At 34.6% G+C, this 24914-nt stretch overlaps 1 protein-coding gene across 3 annotated transcripts; it reads right to left on the bottom strand.

Annotated features, from left to right (window-relative positions):
• Window positions 1-6689: 6689 nt before the first annotated feature.
• Window positions 6690-22483, bottom strand: RBM45 (RNA binding motif protein 45). Of its 3 annotated transcripts, none has more exons than XM_039855243.1 (10): window positions 22054-22481; window positions 18028-18150; window positions 16056-16182; window positions 14994-15116; window positions 14094-14279; window positions 11654-11783; window positions 11397-11481; window positions 11030-11193; window positions 9084-9284; window positions 6690-6946 (listed from the first exon to the last, which is right to left on the bottom strand). In XM_039855243.1, the coding sequence occupies exons 1-9, from the start codon at window positions 22351-22353 to the stop codon at window positions 9092-9094; spliced, it is 1431 nt and encodes a 476-aa protein (XP_039711177.1). In that variant the 5' UTR covers window positions 22354-22481; the 3' UTR covers window positions 6690-6946; window positions 9084-9091. The 3 variants fall into 3 exon arrangements, 2 of the variants coding, with proteins under 2 accessions (XP_039711177.1, XP_039711178.1); XM_039855244.1 differs by having other exon boundaries at window positions 14094-14273; window positions 22054-22476; XR_005651232.1 differs by lacking the exon at window positions 6690-6946 and adding an exon at window positions 9853-9999 and having other exon boundaries at window positions 9152-9284; window positions 22054-22483.
• Between the last annotated feature and the right edge of the window lie 2431 nt (window positions 22484-24914).

Here is a 24914-nt window from a genome sequence, read left to right as displayed (position 1 = left end):
GCTGGTCAAGAAAGATTACCAGCAAACCATAAGCCTCTTTTGTGTTCCTCCCCACTCTATTCTGCCTAAAGGTATATTTTGCTAGTTTTGTAATTCTTTAATAAGTGAGAGTCATACGGCATTTTGGCATTTTCTTTTGTTGGTTGGTTTCGTCAGCATTGTTTATGAGATTCATCCAATTGTTACATGTAGCAAGAGTTAGCTCACTTCCTTTTTATAAATACATATATTTACTTGTATCTCATATGCATTCTGTTGACGGACACATGGTTGTTTCCATTTTGAGGCTTTTACGAACAATGCTAAGAACATTCTTATATATACTCTTTTTTTCAGTACATAGGTTGTTATCTCTGTTGATGTATGTTTAGAAGTGGAATCACTGAGTTGAGGTAGATATGTTTTAATGTTAGTAGATATTTGTCGAACATTTCCAAAGTGGTCTAGACAATTTACACCCCCACCAATAGTTTATGAGAGTTCCTGCTGCTCCACACTCTCACCAACACTTGGTATTGTCAATATTTTAAATTTGCTGTTCTTACCACTGTAAAGGTATCTTTAGTTTTAATGTGTGTTTTCTTGATGACTAATATGGTTGAACATTGAATAGGTTTTAAAGAGACTCTTAAACTTATATGAACTGTCAAAGTAAAAAGAGAATATTTTAATAGATTTCTTGACAAAAAATAAGGAATTTACCCAATCTTCCCTTCCTCTGCCCCACAAGCCCCACCCAAAACCTGCGATCCCTTCTTGGCCTTCTTTGTGAAGTGCTGATTCAAATCTCTTGTCCATTTAGCTATTCATTTCTCAAAGAGGATAGATTTAGCTAAGCCAACTGTAGAACTGGCAGACTCTGAAGATTGCTTTAAGCTCTTTAGCAGTCCACACAATTGCTGATGTAATATCTAGCAGATGGTCAGAAATGTTAGATTCATTTCATTCCTCCAGGAAACCCAAAGAGGTCCATCAGATCTAGGCTTAGGGTAGAAGAGTGTAAGGAATTTCCTTGCAATAAGCCCAAAAGTTCTTGGGACATAGGCTGGTAAAAACACTTAAAAAAAAATATTTTTTTAAAATCCTGCTGTAAGTATTCTAAATCTGCCAATGGGCAGAAGCTAAGAGACCTTTTGGGGGTCACTTATTCAGCCTTTGTTATTTAGCATTACTCTTCTGGTCAGAGGTGAGATCTCTGTTATGAGCCCCCTGCCTAGGTGAATGCCAACTGTAGTTCTCTTGGTTAAAGAAAAGCTCCAAGACAGTGCAGCTTCAGTGCCACCAGTTAAGAAATGCAGAATGATGTGTCTTCTGATGGGACTCTCAAAGGCTGTCTCAAATTATTGGTATAGCCTTCTTACACATAGATTAGGAGAGGAGGCTACAGTATCACTTTGCTTTACTGACAAATTGTTCCAATGTGGAATTTGAGTCAGCCATTTTAAAAAAATCTACCCTTAACTGCTGTATTTAGTAAAAATTCCTTCTAGCTTCCACTATCCTTACCTAAGTTTCCATGAATTATACCAATTTTTTTTCTGATTTCAATGTTTTCATAGGTATTTTTCATAATACCTATGAGAAGGGTTGCAGGTATTTGTCTTTAAACTGCCTTTATTACATCTTTTATTTTTTACATGGGAAAACAGGTCCAAAAAGGTGATGTTGGTGTCATATAAAACTTGCTCTGGGAGAAACTGAAGGCTAACACTATCAACAAGATATAGAAGATATGATATATTTCTTCTATATTACAAGTAACTGAAAGTTATCTTTTGAGATGATATAAAGGAGATATACTTCCATCTTTCTTTTGTGAAATACTTTAAGTTACTGCAATGAAATAAGATTGGGCTGAGTGAAGGGTGAGTAGGAAATAAATGATAGAAAATAAATCCTGTTAGGAATTTCTGGTAAAAGGATTTAAGCCAAGATGGTCCCTTGGCAGGAGTTTGTGATGATAAAGCAAAGATGGGGGCTATCTCTACAAGTATACTTTTTTTTTTTTTTGCCATTGTTGGTTCAATTCTGACACTGCCAAAGCAAGTCAGCCAGTCGCAGTGCTCTCAGCAACCACGGCAGATTCTTCCTAAAGTCAGTCCTACCAGAAACCAATTGTGATCTCCTTTTCCACCTTCCCCCAAAAGTCATACTAGCATTTAACATTTCTTAAGTTTCTAATGTAATAATGTGGAAGAGGAAGAAAGTCTTTGTGCCAGTGGATTAATAATATAAGGATGCAAAAACTCTCTCTAAAACACAATTCAACAGACTTTGTTGATGAAAAAAATTATGTAGTTTTATATATCAGATCTTCCAATAAATTAGATGACTTTAATTACGTGACTTAAAAGTAGATGACTTTCTCTTTTAGCATTAAAAAAAAATAACAGATCAAACAAAACCCCTAAGAACTCTGTGCTAAATAATACTGTGCCCTATGTAGTACATGCTGGAACATGATATTAATGTATGAGTAAGAAAATCAGTTGGTAGTAACATCGTGTACCTACTAAGTCAGAAATGGAAATAGAGGCAGGAAAATTCACAGTGTAGATTCATGGGAGTATTTATGAGTAAGCACTTTGGTTTTCTTACTTGGCTATTTTCCCTAATTTCTGTGGAAAATAGTACTTGCCTTTTCACAGTTCCTGATTTTTGTATCTCAAATACAAATAATTTTCGTAAAACTGTCTCCTGAAGCCTTCCGTTTACCAATTCTGCAGCAGTGTGGTCAGAAAGGAAGTCTCTAGGGTGCAATAGTAGTTGCAGTGTTGGTCAGCTTGCAGGCTCGTGAGCTCACATGGACCTTGATGTCTAGATATTGGCTGCAATTCATACATGACAGTCACAGGATTTCCCTTTCCTGCAATAATCACTAAAAGGGATTTTCACAGGACCTGGTAACTTTCTCAAAGTATAGTGGGACCTGCATATTCTCCTGAGGATGAGTCTTTTCTACCTTAAAGTCAAAACATGGCCATTGTAATGAATGAACTGCAACTTCATATTTTAATTCAATATTTCTATCAGACCCCCTAGCGATACCATACCTTCAGTTCCCAGGATCCATGTGTTCTTGAGTTAGTTTCTAGAAAAGGAAATAATGCAATCCATTTATTAGAATTCAGATATTAAAATGGAACGTATCTAATAAGGATGACCTTTATGTTTTCTCTTTACTGAAATCATATAAAAAATAATTGCTATGATTTTTAATAGAGCTTCCCCTCCACATATAGAAAAAATAAATCTTGCATGCACTTATATCTCTGGGTATGAAGGCTATATAAATATTTTATTTGTTCTTGCCCTGATATTTAGTTTTATGCATTTATTAAGTTACTAAAAGTTAAACTGCACTTTAATCAACAAGTTTTTGGATGCACCAAAAAAGCATTCATTTTACAAGAGAATTCACTTTAGGATTGTAAGAATACTCATACATATACATGTATTTCTCTACCCTGAGATTATTCTACTTCGGTTTAGACATGGATTATAATTACATCACATTCATGTCCCTTTGTCATTTAAAAAAGAATGACATATACCTAGGTACTCCTTTAGAGCCAAATACTTTGATAATATATTCACATAATTCACTTCCATGTAAATAAAAAATAAAATTTGGAAGAAGCTGGCCTGACATTTGCTATTTGTGAGACTGCTGTGTTTTTAAATTTCTTATTGCAATTCATAGTTACTGATACTAAGCTAATGGGGAAACAGATGCTTAATTCTAAAAATGCCCAAGGTAAAGAGACCTGGAAATGTCTCAATGTCTTACTTTTACAATAGTCTAACCCCAAGTCCAGAACCTCTTTAGGCCAGTATACTGCAGTTGATATCACTGACTGCTTATCAGAATCACCTAGGGAGCTTCTTGAAAAACCTACCCCAAACCTGCAGAAATCAGTGTACTTGCAATTTAAACAAACACCTGAGGTGATTCTTGTGGATGCCAAAGTTTAAAAACCACTGCTCATCAGTTTTTGAGTAGCAATGTTTTTCACCATGTACTGGTAAAATCTCTTATTTCTATTTCGTCAGTTCATTAACATTTAGTAGGTTCTCAATGAAAAAGAGATAAAAAATCAGAGAAAGCTACAATTTTAGAGTAATTTCCTTAGTATTTTGCATTAACTTTATATCTATGGTGGTCTAAAAAAAGGTTTAAAAAATAAACTTGTAAATAAACGTGCATCGGGCCACATGGATAAAAAGGGTATATATTCTGCAAAAATGTTTCTTAAAATATGTTTCTTGGAATACCAGTGCCAGTTAGTAGTGTGGCTCTAAAAACACATTTCACACTGCATAAAGCAAACTATAAAAGGGCAAACTATGGTTCTCTTTTGGAGATAATAGGGATGGTGTTCAATAGCATATTAAAGGCTCTGAGAAGTTTCATGGTCAAAAAATCTATGGAATAATAATAAATGAACATTTTAAAAATATATTTGACTATGAAATTTCCTTTCCTAAAGAACACTTATTGAATTCTCTCAAGATACTAGTATTTCAAAGCACCTATTTTGGGAAATGATGCTCTAGAAGCAGCAAGTTTGATAGCTGCTTTTAGCATCTGTAAACTACCATAAAAGACCCAACTTAATGAATTTACAGGAGTTTTGGTCAAGCTTTAAATGTCTTTTATTATTTGAACCACACGTTTAAAGAAGTTTATTAACCTGTATTGCTCAGCATTTATTATTTATTTTTTAACTGAAGAAATGATTAAAATTTCCACCCCCCCCGCCCCGTCTACCTCCCTCCTCCCCCTTCCCCTCAGAGCATTTTTTTTAAATTGAAGAAATACATACTTAATAAAAACTTTATGTTGACATATACGGAGCACCTAAATATCTATATATTATGTCTATATACTCAAGTGCATTTGAGAAGAAAACATTTGGGTGATGACATAAGCACTAGATTAAATGCTATTTCTTAAATTCTAGCATTTCCTTCCTCATTTTAAGAAAAATGTGATATTCTGGCTTCTAAAAATAAAATTTTAGGAATCAACTTCAAGGAAAGCAGGAGTAAGGCTAAATGACTGAGAAAATTGAGATCAAATGAACACCAAAACCAAAGTAATCATTGTTCACTGAGACATGAAACTGGGAGAGAAAACACAAACACAAGTTGCACTATAAAAGCAAAGAAGTGTTTTGTAGGTAGATACAGGTCTTTTAAGAATTTATATGAAGGACTTTAAGGAAATAAACCTAGATGAGGCACCTCACTGAAACCAAAACTGTTTGCTGGAACTGTCTACCTGACCTTAAATGCAGAATGGAGAAAGTGGGATTATTTAATCTTAATAGAAAATCTGGAAGGCAGAGGGTATGTGATAGCAACCATGTAAAGAGCCAACTTCTAAAAATAGACCAGTGAAAAACCTAAAGAAGCAAAAATTATAGGGAATCAAATTTTATGTCAATTTTGAGGATTAACCAAAGATGCAATGGACTCATGTAGGAGGTAGGGAGCTCCCTGGTTTTATACTGTTTAGATTAACCACATGACAGGAATATTTTTGGAGGAATTTAGCATTATTTGAGTGGTATAGCTAGATAATCTACAGAGCACAATTTAATTCTAAACTGTGTAAATGAAACTATGTGTGCAGTAAATGAATTTGGTGTGAATAAATCTATCTGTTAGTAATTAGTCCTCAACTTTCCTCACTTAAGTTTTTCATTTGTAAAGAGAGTATTTGCTCTCCTTTTCATATATGTCTTTTGGCTCACAGAAAGATACTTGGTTCAATTCTCATTCAGCAAGCCTTGCCTGAGAAGACTGGAAATTTTTTTACCTAAATTTACTAAAATTATTGATTCAAAAGAAAAGAATTTTTTCAACAGAGAGATGTCCAAGTATGAAACACATTATGCTCAGTGAATTTCATCTTTCACTATTTTTAGTTTAATTTAGAGTGTTAAGAGGCATAATGAGGAAGTAATCAAGTGATGTTTTAATAACCGCATACCATTTACAATGTTTTTTTTAAGGTACCAAGTTCTTGACTTAGATATACTTTTTCTGATATATAGGAATCACCTCAAGAACTGCTGAAAATTTTTTTTCTTGGATTTTCAAAATATAAGCAGAATAGGTTCCTTATTTTTAATTTCTTGAAGTGACTGTTCTAACAGTCTGCTCTGAAAATTGTGTACATGTCATACTTTTGAAGTAGCCATTACATTTCTGTATTTATAAAAGGAAAATGTCCACCCTCCAAAGCCACTGACATTTATTTTATTATTAATAACTTATTTTTTTAAATCACTGTTGCTCTATAATCTTAAAAATCTTTACAAAATTTTCAACAAATTTTGGTGTAATTATAAAAATACAGTATAAAAATATTTCTAATGACATGTCTTTTGGCTCTTGCCTTAGAGTGTTAAGTAGCCAATCTGAAATGTGTAGACTGAGTAAGTTACCATATTTTATTGAATATAAGATGCAATGGACTGAAAAAAGCATCTTTATTTTACGTTCCACTTCATATGAAAAACAGGTTGTCAATTACACTATGGCACACAATTGATAATTAAGATATTTCCAATTTTAGAAATAAAAAAAGTGCATCTCAAAATCAATAAAATATATCATTTAGTCAAATTCTAAACACTATTAAATTTTTCATTTTCATCTTTCACATAAATAAGGCATGATTTAGTTAAGCAAAGAAAACTTTATTTCTGCTACACATAACAACATATTGCTCTAAGAAACAACTACTATATTAGTTTTAGCATTAACGTGTGAATTCAAAAATACAAGTCAACAATCCCTGCTCCCCAGACAAGACAATGTTGTGCACAGACTACCACGTGTATGAAAAAAAAAGCGGTCAACTGTCCACAGGGAGTGCGTCCAGTCACATTTTCAGTCAGTCAGCTGAGGATTATGTCATTATTTAGTCTTTGTTCTGTAGAAAGAACACAACACAAGTATGAAAATCATCACCTGAAAGAAAATAGCTGTTGTATATTGTATTCCCAAAATGTTAGGAATTGTTCCTTTATTTCAATATAACCAATGTTATCTGCTTACTTAATCATAGATGCCCCCCAGATAAGCAAATCCAAACTTACTAAAAAGGATGATGCAAGCAGGTACAGAATTTCTGGAGGGAAAATGCTGTAAATCAATACAAAATCAGAATGCTCTAAAATACTAAAATTTCTAATTTCCTCAATTAGAAAGAGAAACGTATGTTGTACAACAACTTTATCTCAAAACAGAACTCAACTACTTTCAAAGTTATATTCTTAGATTATTTCTTCTCTTATTTCCTGGGTGTGGCTCCCTTAAACTTAAGCTTATTCCTCAGAGGCAAAAGGAACTAGGCTTCTTGAGTGGTGTATACATCCTCTTGAATTTCAATTAATCCGACCCTCATTTATCTTTGCTCTGAATATGTAGAGTTCAATAAAAAGAAAAAGGGTAGATATATATTTCATAACTAGTCATGTTGAAGAACATGCACTTCCTTTAAGATAGGAAATTGGATGAATGCATATCACCATTACAGGGGAAAACGTGGTATTACAAAGTTTCCTTCTCACAGTACCACTGGCCACCAGGTAGTTTTGTATCATTAAAGTTTTAGTCTCTGAGCATTTGATAACATCTCAAAGGTTTCACTTAAGTCACCAATGCAAAAGTTTTAGCTCACACTTGATAAGCATTTTTAAGAATTTCATAAGGAATTTTGCTGACTCATTTTCTCAATAATCCCTCTTGGCCTCAGAAAGGTGAAGAGATCTGCCAATCACTCTCAGTTAAGTGTCAGAGCTGGAATTTGAACCGTGACTTTCTGATTTTAAGTCTAATATCCTCTATATTAACCATTAGGAAAGGCTCAATCATAAGATTAAGTTTTATATTTTTCTGATACTAAAAAGTTTTAAGGACAAGAGTCTTTGAATAAAGAACTGTTACCTACATACTGAAATATTCACAGACAAGAATAAACATTTTTTCATGCTATCATACAAGATAGCTTGTCTAAACAGAATTCAATTCTTAACATTTTATTCGTAAACAAAAAAGTGCTTTGTTATAAGACTTGCTAATTCTTTTTCATTGGCAATTTAGTATTTCTACATTGTATTAATAGGAGTGGTTTTGTAATTTAAAAAAACTTGAAGACATTTCTAAATTAGGATTATTCACAACAGGTTCAATGGACATCTCATTGCCAACTGCCTTCTAGGAGAAACTAATCACTTGATTTGCTCTATTAGGCTTGAGACTCTTCATCTTTATCATTCTCATAATGAAGTGAAAAGAAAATTGTGTGCAAGTCATTAACTCAAATTGAATCTACAGTGCTTGCCAACTGCTACCATTTGACCAGCAGCAGACCTGAGAAGTTGGTGTGTGTGGGCGCAGGGAAACTCTCAGCTTCCCTTGAAACTCAGAAGTCATTTACAGAATATAAAAGTGAAAGAGTTGAACATTTCTAACTTTAAAGAATGTTTCCTCAAATATGGAGATATGAATTGAATGCCACAGAAAAAGGAATTTAAGTTTGATTTCTGAAAACTAAGAAAAAGAAATTCAAACAGATGTAGCATTATAGTACACAAAAGTTTTGGTAAAATGTCAGGGTTATTTTTTTAATACATATATGCACACAAGAGTATTTTCTGAATATACAGTTTTAATATACAAACTCACAAATGTAAGTCCAGAAGAACACCAACATATACGTTTAAAGGTCTATTATTTGATACTGCTTTTTGGGCATTTTATTCATGAGAAGTCAAAACATTCTTTATAAAGACTGTTACAAAGTACCTCAAAATTTATAACTCAAGGTATTCTTCAAGTTAAAAATCTTTAGAAGTATTTCACCTTTAAAGTTTATGAAAGCATATAGTAAAAATCCAATTCTTAATATCTAAAATATTAATAAACCAAAAAGTAATTAACTTCCTAAACTGAAACCTGACTTTATATCACTAAAAAGAAACTCCATAATTAACGTACTTAGACATATTCCTCTGACTATGCTATTTAGTTAGCGTGTTTTAAAATTCTGATTAAAAAGGACTTACCTCAAAAATCAGTAAGTTCTTTGTCGTTTGTTAGATTCTTCTCTTGGGGAATCTGCCAGCATAACTTTAAGTCTGACTCCATTCAGGATCTTCCCATGTAAAGTAGTAATCGCATCATTAGCACTTATTCTATCTGCATACTTGGCGTATCCCACATTTTTTCCTGACACAAGGTAAACTTCAATCAGGTTACCAAAACGACTGAAAGAAAGTAAAAAAAAAATTAACTGATGTTGATAAATACAGCTGCTCGGCTCTAAGAAGTAGGATCCATTCTGGACTCCTTTTTCTCTCCGTACCTAATCTCCAATTCATGTCGATCTTACTTCTTAAACATTTCCTCTATCAGTCAGTTTCTCCTCATTCTCACTCAGATCTCGCCCCTCATGAAGACCATCATTATCTTTTCCTTAGATTATTCTAATACCTTCTTCACTAGTTTCCCGTTGTTCTCCTGGGCTTGCCCCTCTCCAATCCATTCCCTATCCTGTCTTCTGAGTGATCTTTCTAAAACACAAACATTATCATTTCCTCTCTAAAAATCCCTTCACTGGCTCCTCATTGCCTCCAGGATAAGACAAACTCCCCAACATACCTTGTGAGGCTTTTTTGACACGGTCCTTGTCCTTTCCAGCTTTATCTTCCCTCACAGGCTCAAATTTCATATTCTAACAACGTCCTTTCACATTCTTTCTGGCAGGAGTAACCGCCCCACTCCCAGCTTTCTTCCTTGGCTAAATTATGTTTATCCTTCAGGTCTCCACAATACCTTGCTTCTTTCAAGGAGTCTCTTCAGCGTTTTCTAAAGTAGCTGCCCCTCCTATGTATTTCAAGTCCTGTCCATTCCTTTCATGGCACCAGTCTCGCCAGGTTATAATTTCCTATACACTTATCTGTCTCGTGAATGAGGTCAGCTCTGAGAAGACAAAGACTATTCTGTCTCATTTATATAATATAATGTTTTGTTTATATAATGTCTCTAGCATTTAGCACAGTGCCTGCCTGGCCCAAGGGACAGGTTCAAGAAATAAACTAAATGAGACAGTTTAGTCAAAATACTTTAACCACATTCCTGACACTTTGTGCAGCTCTTTAATAAGTTTCCTATCTCTTTAATTCACTAACTTTGCTGTAAGACAAATGAGGAAAAGACCAAAAAGAAAGTTGTATTAAAAACACAGGAGTTCTTTTAAAAACACAGAAATAAACAAGAGCCTTCTCTTTTTTTGCAATTATTATATACTCTTCCCTACAATCAAGCAATTGTTTACTCAATGTAGTGATTGTAAACTCCTTAAGGATCCAACAGAGTGCTGACAAAAAGAGAAGATGCTTAGTAAACACTGTTCAGTTGAATTACAACTACGAAGGAAAAACTATGTGAAAAGAATTCTAGAACAGTGATCCCCAACCTTTTTGGTACCAGGGGCCGGTGCTCCTATGAGAATCTAATGCCTGATGATCTGAGATGGAGCTGAGGTGGTGATGCTAGTGCTGGGGAGCGGCTGCAAATACAGATGAAGCTTTGCTCTCTGGCCCACCGCTCACTTGCTGTGCAGTCCAGTTCCTAAAAGGCCACAGACCCCAGGGGTTGGGGACCCCTGCTCTAGAAGACAGGTGTATGCAAATGTGTCATCTATCAAGAAACAAATGATTTGTCCATTCTATGCATATAACTTTTCAAAACAATCCTATGCATTTTATGCCTTCAAAACAAAATAACAAGAAATTAATTCTATGTGGAGACTTAGAATGTGTGAATGATATAGAGAATGATCACATATTTAAAAGGTGATATCAATAAGGAGTTTTTTAAACCACAGAACAAATCATCTATATCTGATAGGTATTGGATATAGGAAGTTTTCAAGATTGTGAAAATGCTTAAATTACTGGTTTAAATAAATTACATTATAAAATGTAACTTTGTGGAATTGAAATCTTACCAGAATATATCCTCTAATACATCTAAAGGTAAAGGATGAGGATTAAACACGATAAAAAGTCTTTCTTTCACAGGAGTTTCAGGAGGGGCTTTTTTTTTGCATGATGGAAGTACAACATCTGTCTGAATTTGAGGCAACTGTGATCCAGAACTTCCTCCAAATTGCTGTTGAAGAGTTAGGTACAAAATGAGAAAAAGAAAGACTACACTTTAGGGATCTTAAGCCAACAGCTAAAGAGATGTGTATCATGGCACCTGTGTGGTCTTTTACTATAGCTCTGAAAAAATTCCTTACATAGGTAACAAACAGTCACATTTATTTTATACCATATGCACATATTGTGAAAGTTAAATTCTTACGTACTTACCAGAAATTGCTGCTGACTTGGGTTATTCCACACCATTGATGCAAGCTGTGCAGCTACCATCTGCGTTGCCATTTTTCTAAGGAGACTGGAGATAATAACTGATAATTTATAGAAAACTAGAAATATTTAGTCCCTTAACAGTAACTCGTTTTGTGGGGCCTCCTCGCCAGAGGTCAACTGTTTTCTATTTCTATTCTTCAAGTCACAATCACATATACCCACAGCTCAGCTTTAGACACTCCTGGAATGGTACTTACTCTGTTGCATTACTCCCATCATCAATGAAGGAAACACCTATCCGATTCCCAGGAGGATATTGAAATCCATGTAACTTGTATTTTGCATAAATAGCTGATGCTACATTAAAATACTGAACCACTCCATGACCTAAAACAAAATAGAAAAGATATAGAAATAAAAAGCAGACTACCTAAAGCCCGTGTTGCCACAAAAATGAAACGATACAGAAATATCCTAATATCTATCATACATCCAGTCAATTCAGAATCGAATGTGTCAGAAAACAAAATTCTCTTATACGTGTATGTAATACCTGTGTTCCAAAAAAGCAAAGTTATGAACCAGATTTTGGTAAAAATATGAACATGATATTTTAAGGAAAATGGAATCATTAGCATAACTTCTGTCCAATGAATTTAATTTTAGGATATTGGCTTTTTTTTTATATGACACAGATATACCTAAAAACCAACCAGTTTTTCTAAATTTTATTACTTGAAATCTTTGAAATTCTAAAATTTTCCCTATCATATTGAATAGGAAATGAAATGAGAAGTGATATCTGAAAAGTATACTCGTCTTGGCTAGATGCAGTGATAGAGTGGAAAAATAACATGTATGAAAAACAAAACATAAGAAACAGAGGGCCTTGGATCAGAAGTCACACATTTCACATTACTTTGGAGAGCTTTAGCTGAGGGCACAGAGGTTTCAATTCAGGAGAGTGATGCCAAAGGAGGGGGCTAATTTTATACTGGAGTCCGTACAGTGAGAGCCCAGGAGCTTGTAACACAACCAAAAGGTTTTCATGATATATTTATAATACAGTCCACTTTGGGGAAAACACTGTTTTAATGTTCCTCCCCAAATCAGAGCATTCTAACATTTTAACAAAATTAAAATAAAACTCAGAAAGCAAATGAACATATAAAACTATTTCAAAGTGGGTTCTAACTATATAATATCTCTGTAAACAAAGATATTCCGATGATACACACATTTATCAGATATATCCAACCATAGAAACGATATAGAAGGTAAAGGAACAAATACATTTCAACATACCAGGTAAAAGGGAAAGAAAACACAAAATAGAATTATATATGAATATAACAACAAATGTGCCAGAAAGCACAAAATGTGTGCCTTAGATTCAGACAAAGAATGATAGTGTAAGACTGGGTCAAGGCTGGAGATGGTAGGTACAAAATGGGTTCAGATGGGCAATCCTGCTAAAAGACCAGTGCTGGTAGGGTTATATTGAGCATGCTGGGATGTCTACAGTACCGGAAGAGATGCCCAGTGTGGTTGTTCTATACCGCCCCTCACCTCTAATTCTTTAAAACAAACCAACAAACCCCATAGATTTACTGAGTGCCCATTACATGCCAGAACTTACATTAGGTATTTTACATATATATTATTTCTAATTCTTATCTTGCCCTGACATAATAGGGATTAATAATTTTACTTTATAGATGAGGAAAGAGAGGCTTAGAGAGAATAAGAAATTTGCCAAGGTCTCAGAGCTATGAGCAACTGCTGGGATTTGCACCGAGTCTGATGCAAAAGAGAATACCAACTTTGTTCCATTATGCCATACTGCTTCCATTTAAAAAAAGCCTTTAAAAATCAAAGCTCTTTAAAAGATACAAAGATTAAGTTAAGGCTAGATAATAGGCTTAATCGATTAATTACTTAAAAGTTCAAATGGCTGACATTAGAGACTTGCTTCTATTAATACTGGGAAGAAGTAGAGAGAGAAGCAAGGCAATTGGATACTTGAAATGGAGTTTCATTTCGAGGTATAAAGTTTAAGGAAAAGAGACTCAGGGATAAGGAGAAAACTTTAAGGGTTTTATAACTTTGCCTAGCATTAATCAAGAGTACAGAGAGAGACACTGCCTCTGCATTGTTTCTAAAAAGTCTTTGTCTCCTTCTTAGCTTTGTTAGGGAATGGGAGACAGTTCTGGCTGAGACACTCATGCTCTGGAAAGGTGGCTGCCAGAGAATGCTGTTGCTAATCCATCCGTTTCTTGTCCTTTTGGGGAGGGGGGTCTTCAAACCTCACTTGGTTTGAAGAAACATTTTTAGAGTTTTCTGTCACTTGGGGTGTCTTTGCCTCTCATATTTCCTGAATAAACTCCTCAACTTAAAAAAAAAAAAAAAAGGGTACAGAGAAAGACCCTCTCCTGAGGTATTTTTGCTATACAACTGAAACCAAAAAATACTCTATTTTGTGGGAGTTAAAGTATTTTTTAAAAATAAATGATTCAGGAGAAAGAATATATATTTCCAGGGGTTTAATCATTAAGGTTATCATTGTATTTAAAAGTTTAAAGTGGAGAAAAAAAATCCCATAAAACTCACACAAACAGTATCTAACAGAGTATCACTACAGAAGAGCCATTTTAACAAAACACATTATATTTAAAAATGACATAGACATTATTTTACCATAATTTGAATAAGGATCTCGTTGAACTTCACAATATTCCAATCCTGGTACTATATCAAAAATGCTGAAAAGCTGCTCTTCGGTGAAAGGAACTCTTGATACAACTGATAGGCGTTTGGAGATAGCTTCCTGGCCTCTGTTGTCATTCTTCTCAAAACTTGAAAATTCAGGTTGTTGCTCTCCAACAATATAGAAAAAAGTAAATCTTTACATTTCTATACATTTGAGAATTTATTTACCATTTTAGTTACTAGAAAATAAAATGAACTTTCATTAAGTCTACTGCACTGAACAAAGGCACTCTGTTGTGCAGAATGCTCTTGGTCATCAGCACTATCAGATGACAAGAAACCACACAAGAAAAGACAACTCTCCCTACTCCCCGGCCTTCAATACAAGTATGTAAGCAGAAAAGTGTAATTTCACAGGAATATTTTTAGTAGGCAAAACTGCAAAATAGGGCAAGTGTTTCACCTAAAACAGTTTATGCCAAATATCATTCATGAGCCTTACTTTCACCACACATTTCCCTCTTTTTTTAGCCTCAACTTTTGTCATTACTCTCCTTTCTCTAACTCTAATTTTAAAGCAACAGTAGCTTAGTGATAAAATTTTAGGATTCAATACTGAGGGGATATCTGTATACGTCTTTCATACTTTTTGGTCAGCTGTATAGATGTAGAAACTCATCCAGAAATAGACAGTGACACATTTAATATTTAGATCATGTATAACTAACCACATTAAACTGTAATTGAAATGAGTTAAAGTAAGTGTTAAATATTAAGGACACATTTCTTCACTGACATTTACAGATTGGTAATAAAAGAATATTTTTAAAAACTCAAATCAGATTGTATATTCTACTTATAATATTAATGTAAAGGTAGCCCACTTACCAAATGGAAACATATTTACTCTAGGTTCATGTCCCAAAGTCTCCTGCCTCATATTATTATAATAATCTTGCTCCGAGGATTCAGATGCTTTATTTTTGGGTTCAGCCAAGATTGCCCTAAAACCTAAAAAGAGAATTCATGCATTTCAATCTTAATAGCAAATTTAACATACCTGCAAATATATCTGATTGCTAATGCTTGACTTCGCTTTGTAAACACCGGCTACCCAATAAGGCAATAAATCTTTTAAATGACAAGGCTGCTTTATATTCCTTCCATTGGTATCCCTCTTCTTGACATTTTGATGAGTGTACCATAGGTACTAATTAATGCTGGCTGACTGAGAAATTTGGAAGGCTCTGAGAGAAAATTTTGGTGTGTACCTTAGGGTTATCTAAGAATTCTACTGATTAATAACGATAATTCTTTCCAGTATGTATAGATTTTTATAATATCCTGAAACCCACTAATTATTCCATATCTCATTTCTAAAAGCCAATATAACTAAAAGTACGACAACAAAGAAAATTCTCCTTGGTTTCTTTAAAATTCTTATTCTCCATCATGTATACCAGCAACAGCAGATCTAATTAATGTCACTCTAGCTTGAAATTAACCCAACGTATATACCTATGTTAGAAAATCTTATAAATCCTATCCCTAACCTATATGCTTATTAGTATACTTAATTTTATTTAGGGTTTAGATCAAATATGAACAAATATTAAAGAAAACTTATTGAGTTTTTTAATATAAAGAATATTTTTTATACTTAACATTCTAAAATATGTACTTAAAAAAACCGCTAAAATCTATAGAAATAACAAAAATATGGCAACAACAGTTTCACTAAGTTAATATTTCTCTTCAAGACAGTGCCTCAATGAAAGCTTAATCACAGTCCCCAAATAATTTTCATCTGAGGGCTACATATAAGCATTCATTGCTAAGATTAAATTAGCAGGTATGGTTATTAGCAAAAACCAGTATTAGATTCCATTATTTATAATAATTAGAATTTTAAAGAAAGTTTTTAACAATGTTAAATGAATTCTTCCTTACTTCGATCACAGTTTTCTATTGCTTGGGCAGCTTGTGATGGTTTTAAGTAACGAACATAGCCCAAACCTTTACTTTCTCCAGTGACTTTATTCTTAATAATGCTGCAATACTCAATATCTCCGTACACCTAAGAGAGTTAAAAGAAATGATCTTAGAGGAGTCAAAATCAATAATTAAACAGATTATTTCAGAACCTAAAATTTATTTTACTTCTTGTTTGCAATAAAAGTAATCAGAATTAGAATTTACATTTTTAATAATGGAATAAAAATGTCACAAATTAATGAGGCACTAGAAAAATAACCATAACAATAACATAACCAAGTAATAACATAACCAAAATAATTTTTATTTACTGAGCATTTGCTTTACGTATATTATTGTTACAACAATCCTTCAAGGGCTTATAATATTATATTGCTTACTTCACAAGGAAGCTGGGCCTTAGAGAAATCAAATAACTTGCGTAAGTTACAGAGGGAGAGTAAGATTTGTACATGGCCTGAAGAGCTCCAAAGTCTTACTCAGTAGTGGTTAAGAGCAGAGGATCTGGAATTGAATTTTCTAGATTCAAATCTTGGCTCAGTCACTTATTAACTAGATAGTTTAGTTATTCTTTCTGTGCCTGTCTCCTTATATGTAAAATGGGGCTAATAGTTGTACCTACCTCATAGGGTTGTTTTAAAGGTTAAATAAACCAACACATCTAAAGTGCTTGTATAGGATCTGGGACATACTGAACACTTGGTAAACATTAGCTGTAATTATCTGTCTGCCTTCTAGTGAAAGTATAAATGGTTGTGTTTCTTTTGAAGGAGAGACTCCCAAAGAATAGCTCTAAAACACATTGGTTCACTCAGAAAGTTAATAATCTATGTTGAGAAATATGGAGTTTATTTTTTTAAATGTTGGGAAAAATATGGGATATAAATTCTTATTTATTATTTATTTTATAAAATTCTCATCTAACCAACTAGCAACTTAATTACGAGATTAAAATGTCTTATTTGTCCACTCAGAAAAAGACAGCATTTATAAATATATAAGGTAAAAACTTTTTTCTTACTATTGGAGGAAGTATAGGATATAGATTTCTGGTATTTGTCATGTCTGAAGTATTTTATTCAACTCTCAATTGGGGTAGGACAGAGGAAGTTTGAAAATTACTTTTTACTACTTGTTTTTTTTTTCTTGCTTGCTTGTTGCCCACCCAATCTAGAGTGCTAAGAAGAGTAATAAAAAAGAATTTAAAAATTACAACTCAAAATGATTTTAAAATTGCTTTTTAATAATTTTTGTGAAAGTATATCACTGCATATAAAAATAAATGGCTAAAAAGAGATTTAAAATTATCTTCAAATTTCATTCACTATAATCTTGCTATAGTTCAGAGTTGTAGTTAATTTTTTTTCTTTAAACGTTACTCCTACAGAAACCTAATTCTAGGACAAAAATTCTATAAATAAACTTCTGTGAATAACACACTATAGGCCTGTAAAAATTACTAGATAATACGATTCGCACAGTCAGGCTTGCCTGACTCACCTTTACATGAGAGGGAATAGAGAGAAGCAGCAACAGGGTGCATTGAAATTTTGAAGACCAAGAGAAGGCTCTGGATTCAGACAGCCTAGGTTTAAATCTTGGCTCCACCATCTACTAGGTGTGTGACCTTACTTAAGACTGAGCTTTGTCCTTCATTTTTCTGAATTTGTATTTTCATTATAAAGTCTGGAGGGGGAAACATTATCATTACTATTTTCCAATTTTTATATATTCTTTACTTTCAAAAGTACATTTATTCTAGGTTTAATATTAAAAATCAAATTGAAATAGATGACTTAAAAATAGTTATTTAATTCCCCACCACCAATCTAGTGATCTGTCTCAAACAGTTCAGCTTTAGTAAATGTACAACTGATTTAGGATTATGAGTTTTCACAGATGCTACCTGATTAGAAAACATAAGTACCTTAAATTTTTCCCGTAAGTCTTCTTCTGTGTAGGACTTTGGTATCATAACAAAGATTCTTGTAAGCTCTTCATCTTCAACATCTCGGTGACTTCCAGATGATCTGGACTGAGCAATGAAGACCTAAGAAACAAACAAAACCCACAAAATAATGTGGAAAAAAAAACACCAGTTAATGGTTTTCCTATTCCTTAAGTACACTTACTTCGTTATTAGTATGAGATTCATGTTAGGTTAAATGCAACGTAAAAGGGTCTTATAAATACTTTTTAAAGCAATCTTTATTGCAATGACTTTTCTGAGACAATACCAATCTCTGCACTGTATTTTTTTCCAAATGTATTCTTACGTTTAGATTTTGGTTTATGAAAACGTAATAGTGCATTGAAAAAGAATATGTACTCTACAGTTGTAGCGTACAGGGGTCAATAAATATCGATTTATAGTTGATAAATAGTGTTATTAAAATGTTATATATCTTTACTGATTTTTACTGTCTACCTGTTCTATCAGATACTGAGTGTAAAAATCTGTGAATTTATCTTTTTCCTTTTAATTCTATCAATAATGCTTCATGTATTTTCAAGCTCTATTATTGGCTAAACAATAGGTATTGTTACAAACTTTTTAATTGATATTTTCACTTATTATTCTGTTAATACTCCTGTTGAAGTCCATTTTGTCTAACACATTAGCTGTTTGTATCCTTTTTTTCAACCATTTTGTAGCTGTATACTTAGAGTGCGTCTCTTATAAACAGCATTTGTCTTTTTTTTTTTTTTAAATCCTGTCTGACAATCTCTGCCTTTTAGTTACTGTTTAGTCAATTTGTTTAATGGAGTATTTGATATAATTGGGTTTAATTCTAGATGGCCATATTCTAATATTAATCTTTAAAAAAAAAGTAACCATACCCTGGATCATATTAGTAACTATCCAGATGATGTATGTACATGAGCAAAAAAATGCATAGAATGATTTGAGGCTCTATTTTCTATTATTGGCAATTTAGTTTTAATAAAACATCATCTATAACATTAATTATTTGGAATTTGCTTTATTGTATTGCTTTTATTTAATTTGTAAAATTGTTTTGGTTTTATATTATTCCAGAGGAATGTTAAAATCTCTAAATTGGATTGTGGATTTGTTTATAGAGCTATAAGCATAAGAATTTTAATGGCTAGTTTTATTTTTTTATAAGTTGAGGAAATGTAATAAAATTAAGATAAATCACCACACTTGAGGGTTTTTTCTTCTTCTTTATTAAAGGGGGGCTGTATGTCATTTGAGAATGAGAAAACCTGGACCTAAGGAATTCTAGAGTAATAGGCAGTAACTAAAAGGATCCAGAACTTATAAACCTAAGAGATTTTAAGAATATTGGGGAGGAGGGGAGTTGTTGCTTGCTTGGAAAATAGCTGTCAAAGAGGTGTAGAACCTTGCTTAGGAGACACAGCTGTAGACATATCCCTAGGTAGAGTCTACTTCCAGTTTTAATAAATCTATACTATATGCACACTATATGTCAAGCACTGTGTGAAATATTAGTAATAGAGTATTAAGTAATGTAGAAATGTATTAAATGTAGAAAATTAGTCTACTGGATGTATCACTAATGAATGGTCAATAGGAAAATATAAATAGGGAAGCTTTAAGTAAACGGAATAAAGACACTAGGGGGGAAAAAAGGAGTCTCAGGTAAGATTTGAGTTTGGAAGTGCATTCAGATAACATATTTCTAAATTTTAGAAGACTGGAGTATTGAAAATTTCTGATAAAGAAGACAGTATTTAAGTGGACCACGTGTACAATAATTAATCACCTAATGGACAATTTCTCCCAAGATATTATGTTCACATACTTGGGCTCTTTACAAGAGACATTCTTGCAAAGTGAAAAACCAAGATTTTTCTCATCTATTTTCTAGGTTTACCCTTTCCTCCAGAAAATGTAGCTGGTCACAAGATACTTTAAACTTGGCCAATCTTTTCTGGATATAGGCCTGGTGCTATAATTTTCTAACTTGTCTTGTAGATCCTTTGTAACTTGCAAAAGATAAGTACATGAGAAAAATTAAAGCTGAATAAATTTAACTGGGTATAATGAAAAAAAACCAACCACCACAAAAAAAAAACTACATTCCAGTGGAAGATAGCCCAAACTGCAGCTGCAGAAGAATGAACTCGGACTGTCTAGCGCTATAGTGAAACAGCCCTCTGGCTAAAACTGAGTGGACAAAAATGTGAAAAACAGAATTTAAACTTTAATTATCTTTGGGGATAATTTAATTTCTCTGTGACTAAAAGGGAGGGTACATTTCGGTGTTGGAAATTTTACTTCTCTTGTAGAAATTTAATCAAGAAAAGGGAAGTCTATAGATTTTTTTTTTTTGAATCCTAGGAGCATTTTTTTTTTTTTGGTTAAGATAAGTATTTTGTGGTTATGTTATACTCAAAAGTATAAAAATCTCTACTAAGATCATAATTCGAAGATGAAAATGATCGATCTACTGCAGGAGTCAGCAAACTACAGTTTCCTGTTTTTCTACGGCTCATGATCTAAGAATTGTTTTTACATTTTTAAAGGGCTGTTAAAAACAAACAAAGAAAGAGAATGTGACAGAGACCGGATATGGCTCACAAAGCCTAATATATTTACTATTTGGCCCTTTAAAAAATACATCTGCAAACCCCTGACCTAGTATATGCTGTGGCTTTATAATTTTGTTGATAATCTGTTCTCACCCATTTCAAAGGGTTGGGGAGGTGGGAGAGAAGACTGACTACTGTGTAATTGGTATATAGGCCGAGGCTCCTTCTCTTTTGCAGATGGAGGTAAAGGGAAGACCTCCAGAGACTGACATCTCTGAAATGTGAGTCACTTGTATAAGTTCATATATATAATATTCTCCAGTTTTCTGTAGTAAATGAAAAAAATTTAGAAAGACTTGTGAAAAGCGCCAACAAAACTGCATAAACAGCAACTATTTCCATAGGACAGGTGAAGAGTACAATTAGGAAACGGACAGATTCTCAGGATTAGGCCCTGAATTGAGTTCACAGAAAGTATTGAATAACATCTTGGCTATTACTGACAAATAAAAATATACTGAAGGCTTATCTTGTGCCAGGCACTGTGCTCAAAGCATAGATTAAGTCACATAAACTTCAAAACTATACCCTTCCTGTCATGTGTCAATTATCTTAATTTTAGACAAATAGATACAGAAAATTAAAATAAATACCAACGGGATGAACTAAGTACACAAAGAAGCATTTAATACAACTACACTACCATTGCAATGATTTGGCTCTTCTTAGGCTGTTTATTTTGGTCTGCTTTCAAATAAAAGTGGCAGTAACAAAACACATGCTAATAATACTTTCGCAAATAGGGCTTATTTAAAGTGAGTTTAAAAAATGTGATGAATATGGAATAGCAGTTTTAATCACCTGCACTTAAATATATTACACATGAAAACTTATGTCAGGTAGTGGGAAAATGCCCAACACCAGAGGGCCACAGTTTAATGTACTTTGATCATGTTGTTAAGCCCCATACTTACTTGGAGAAAAGCAGAGTTATCAGTTTTCATAATGGTAAATCGAGTGATCTGAGAGAGGCGGGTCAGAGAAGTCCTCAAAGTAGGCCAGGGCCAGAGTTGGGCCAGGAATCCAGAGTTCTGGATTAGTGACGGCGGGATTGGAGAGGATGGCCCAGCCAATGCAGCTCTGCAGCCCGAGTAGCAGCAGCTGCCTGGCCTGACCCGGGGGAGAATATTCTTTCCGCGCCCCCCAAACCTTGTACCCCGGTGCAGGCTCGCGGGAGGGTCCGGAGAAACCCTCTCCCCAACGCCATTCCCTTCCTCCCCTCCCCACCAGAATACCAGGTGCTACCTAGTCCGCTCCCGGGAGCAGGTGCTTCCGGACCCTGACACAGCTGCGACAGAAGAGAAGCTCGAGAGACCCATTCCTACTCCCCGGACACCGTCCCTGCGGGTACCCCGAACCCCGGTATCCGCACCTTGATAGGCTTGGTGTCGTTGGGGCCCAGGCACCGGCCATGCATTTCCTCCATGGCCCTACAGGCCTGCGAGCTGCGAGCGAACTTGACGAAGGCGATGCCCTTGGACTCCTTCGTGTGCTTGTCCCGTACCACCCAGATATCCTGGATCTCGCCGAAGGGTGAGAAGCGCTCCCTAAGTACCGACTCGGGCGTGTACTTGCTGATCACCAGGAAGATGCGGCTGTTGGGCGGCTCGTCCAAGCTGTCTACGCCCGGGCGGAAGCCTCCACCGCTCGCACAGCTGCCTGCTTCGTCCATGGTGCTCCACCCTGGCGCGGGAGTCAGGCCCAGGTCCCTTTCGGTCCTCCTCGCTTCCGCCGTGCCCCCACCGCCGCTGTCGCACAACTACCCGTTGCGGGTCAGGCGCTCTGCTTCCGGAAGACGGAAGAGTCCGGCGCTGTCGGGCCGCGCTGGGTACCGGCTTCCGGGGAGCGACCTGCAGCGTCCCCTGGCGACCTGGGGGAGCCTGACCCAGTTCTTACCTTCAATTCCGCGGAGCAGAGGCCCAAACACCAGGTGTGCAATCCTAGTTCCCTGTCCAGTCTGGAGCACAGGATTCAACCCTCACAATCCCCCAGAGACCAAGGATTCTTCTCCTAAACTTGCCATCTTGGTCATAAGCTCAGTAGAGGATCACCATAGGACAGAATTAAAACGGAAAAACCTTAGAGCTGAAAAAAACATTTGAGCTCATCCAATTCCAGCCTCATTTGTTGAGAAAAATGCGTGAGGTAATTGAGACCTGTGCAATAGCCAAATGGTAATAGAGGGAAAAGTAATAGAGCCCAAACTAGAACCAACCCCATCTGATGATCTACTCTACTCCTACAAGTACCCCTGGGAGTGTGAGGGCAGAATGGGTGGATTATTAAGCTGCAGAACTGGGGGACACTGTAAGGTGCAGGCAAAGTGGGAAATGCATACTGACTTCTTGTTAAAAGCTCTTGAGGAAAGGTCAGCAGAAAACTAGTGGAAATCCAGAAATAAGGCCTGGATTTAGCAGTGGCACTGGACTGAAGCGAAAGGAATAAACGAAAAAGTGGTCCAGGAGCAGAGTTTCTTGAATGTTCGCGTCCAAGCTTCTCAGACCTGAGTTACTAGGAGCTCACACAGAGGAATACTATTTATTGTGTACCAACTATATGCCAGGCTCTGTGCTAGGAACTAGACCTACCATGAAGAATAGGAAGGACATGATCTCTGCTCTCAGAGAGCTTTTCTTCTATTGTGGAAATCTTACATGTAAATGTATAATACAATGTCAGATTGTGTTAAACAGTTCTGCCACTGAATTGTGTGAGCTTGGACAAGTTACTTCAGATTTCCAACTCCGGTTTCCTCAACCTTAAAGTAAAAATGATACCACCTACTAAATGGGGTCATTTAATTAATTAAATCATCCATTCACTACTATGTGTTGGGCACTGCATTTTACTGAAGTGATATAGTATTAAACAAAATGGTCATTCTGCTTCTCTCATGAAGTTAATAGTGTGAGCTCGTATAGTTAGGATTATATGAGATACTACATATGGAGCTAATAGCTTAGAGATCAAATGATATGATATGCATATAATGGCACAGTAGAGATTAATTTACTTTCTCTCTTTGACTACGGTGCCCACTCCCAAATCTTGATATTGTGTAGTGTGAATGGCAACTAAGAGTCAGGGATTCTGGGTTCTCATCATGAATTTAGCACAAGATAGTTACAATTTCTCCATGCATTACATTCCGCATTTGTAAATTGTAGGCTCTTTTTACCCTGGAGCTTAGCAAGAACAAGGAAGTATTTTATATTTAACTTTCCACTTCTCTTTATTTTATCCAGACCAAAGAAAGTGAATGAAAACAATGTGATAATGTAACAATTTTATTGCTGCGAGAAGTGCAAAGATTATTGTAAAACTATTTGCACACCAGTGCCATCTAGTGGAAAATGTATAATTTTCTTAAACTGCACTGACAGGCCATTTCTACTCTTTGTAAAACAAGCTTGCTTGTTGGTATCCTGAAAAATTTGGGCTGATATTCAGAAGTTACTTTTTTTTTTCTTAAAGAAAGGATTAAAGATTGCATAAAACAAAACCAGGAACAGAAATATTGGGAAATTCTAGTAAAGCAACATTTCCTTATCATGCAATCATGTGAAATACCACATATTCAAGAAAAATAAGAAATTTACTTATATATTACTAGAATACAGTAAATATACTTTTCTCCATATGACATAAATTTATTTAAAAAATAACACTATTGAGATATAATTCAGATATCATACAATTCTCCCATTTAAAGTTTTCAATTAAATGGTTTTCAAAATGTTCATGGAGTTGTCCATCACCATAATCAATTTTAGAACATTTTTATCCTTCAGTAATGACAGAGTTGTCATGGTTTAAATAATATAAAATCATATTTAAACATGAATCACATGTAATGAAAATGGCCGAAAATTCTGAGGTTTGAAAGAGGGATTAGTAATTGGTCTTATATTAGAGAAAAGAGGTGCTGGGCATTTGAATATTATATTTAACTTTTTCAATTTTTTCAATGCTTTAAAACATATAGTGTATAATGCATAAATATTAGAATAATGAACATGTTTATTTCACATGAAATGCAGATTTCCCTTGAAATATTTTCTTCCAAAATTCCTATAAATTTCTTTTTAAAAATAAGAAATGATATTGTGACTTAATTTTGAAATGCAAGGAGAAAATAGTAAATTCTTGTCATTGTTTTTCACATTTTCTTGAATTATGATGTAATTGCTGTGTGGCTAACTGGTTTTTGATATTAGTCTTCGTATATTATAT

Source organism: Pteropus medius, unplaced genomic scaffold (genome assembly GCF_902729225.1).
Source record: "Pteropus medius unplaced genomic scaffold, Ma_sr-lr_union100, whole genome shotgun sequence".
NCBI lineage: Eukaryota > Metazoa > Chordata > Mammalia > Chiroptera > Pteropodidae > Pteropus > Pteropus medius.
The sequence above is the reverse complement of the archived record's forward strand: the minus strand, read 5'-3'. Positions and strand labels throughout refer to the sequence as shown.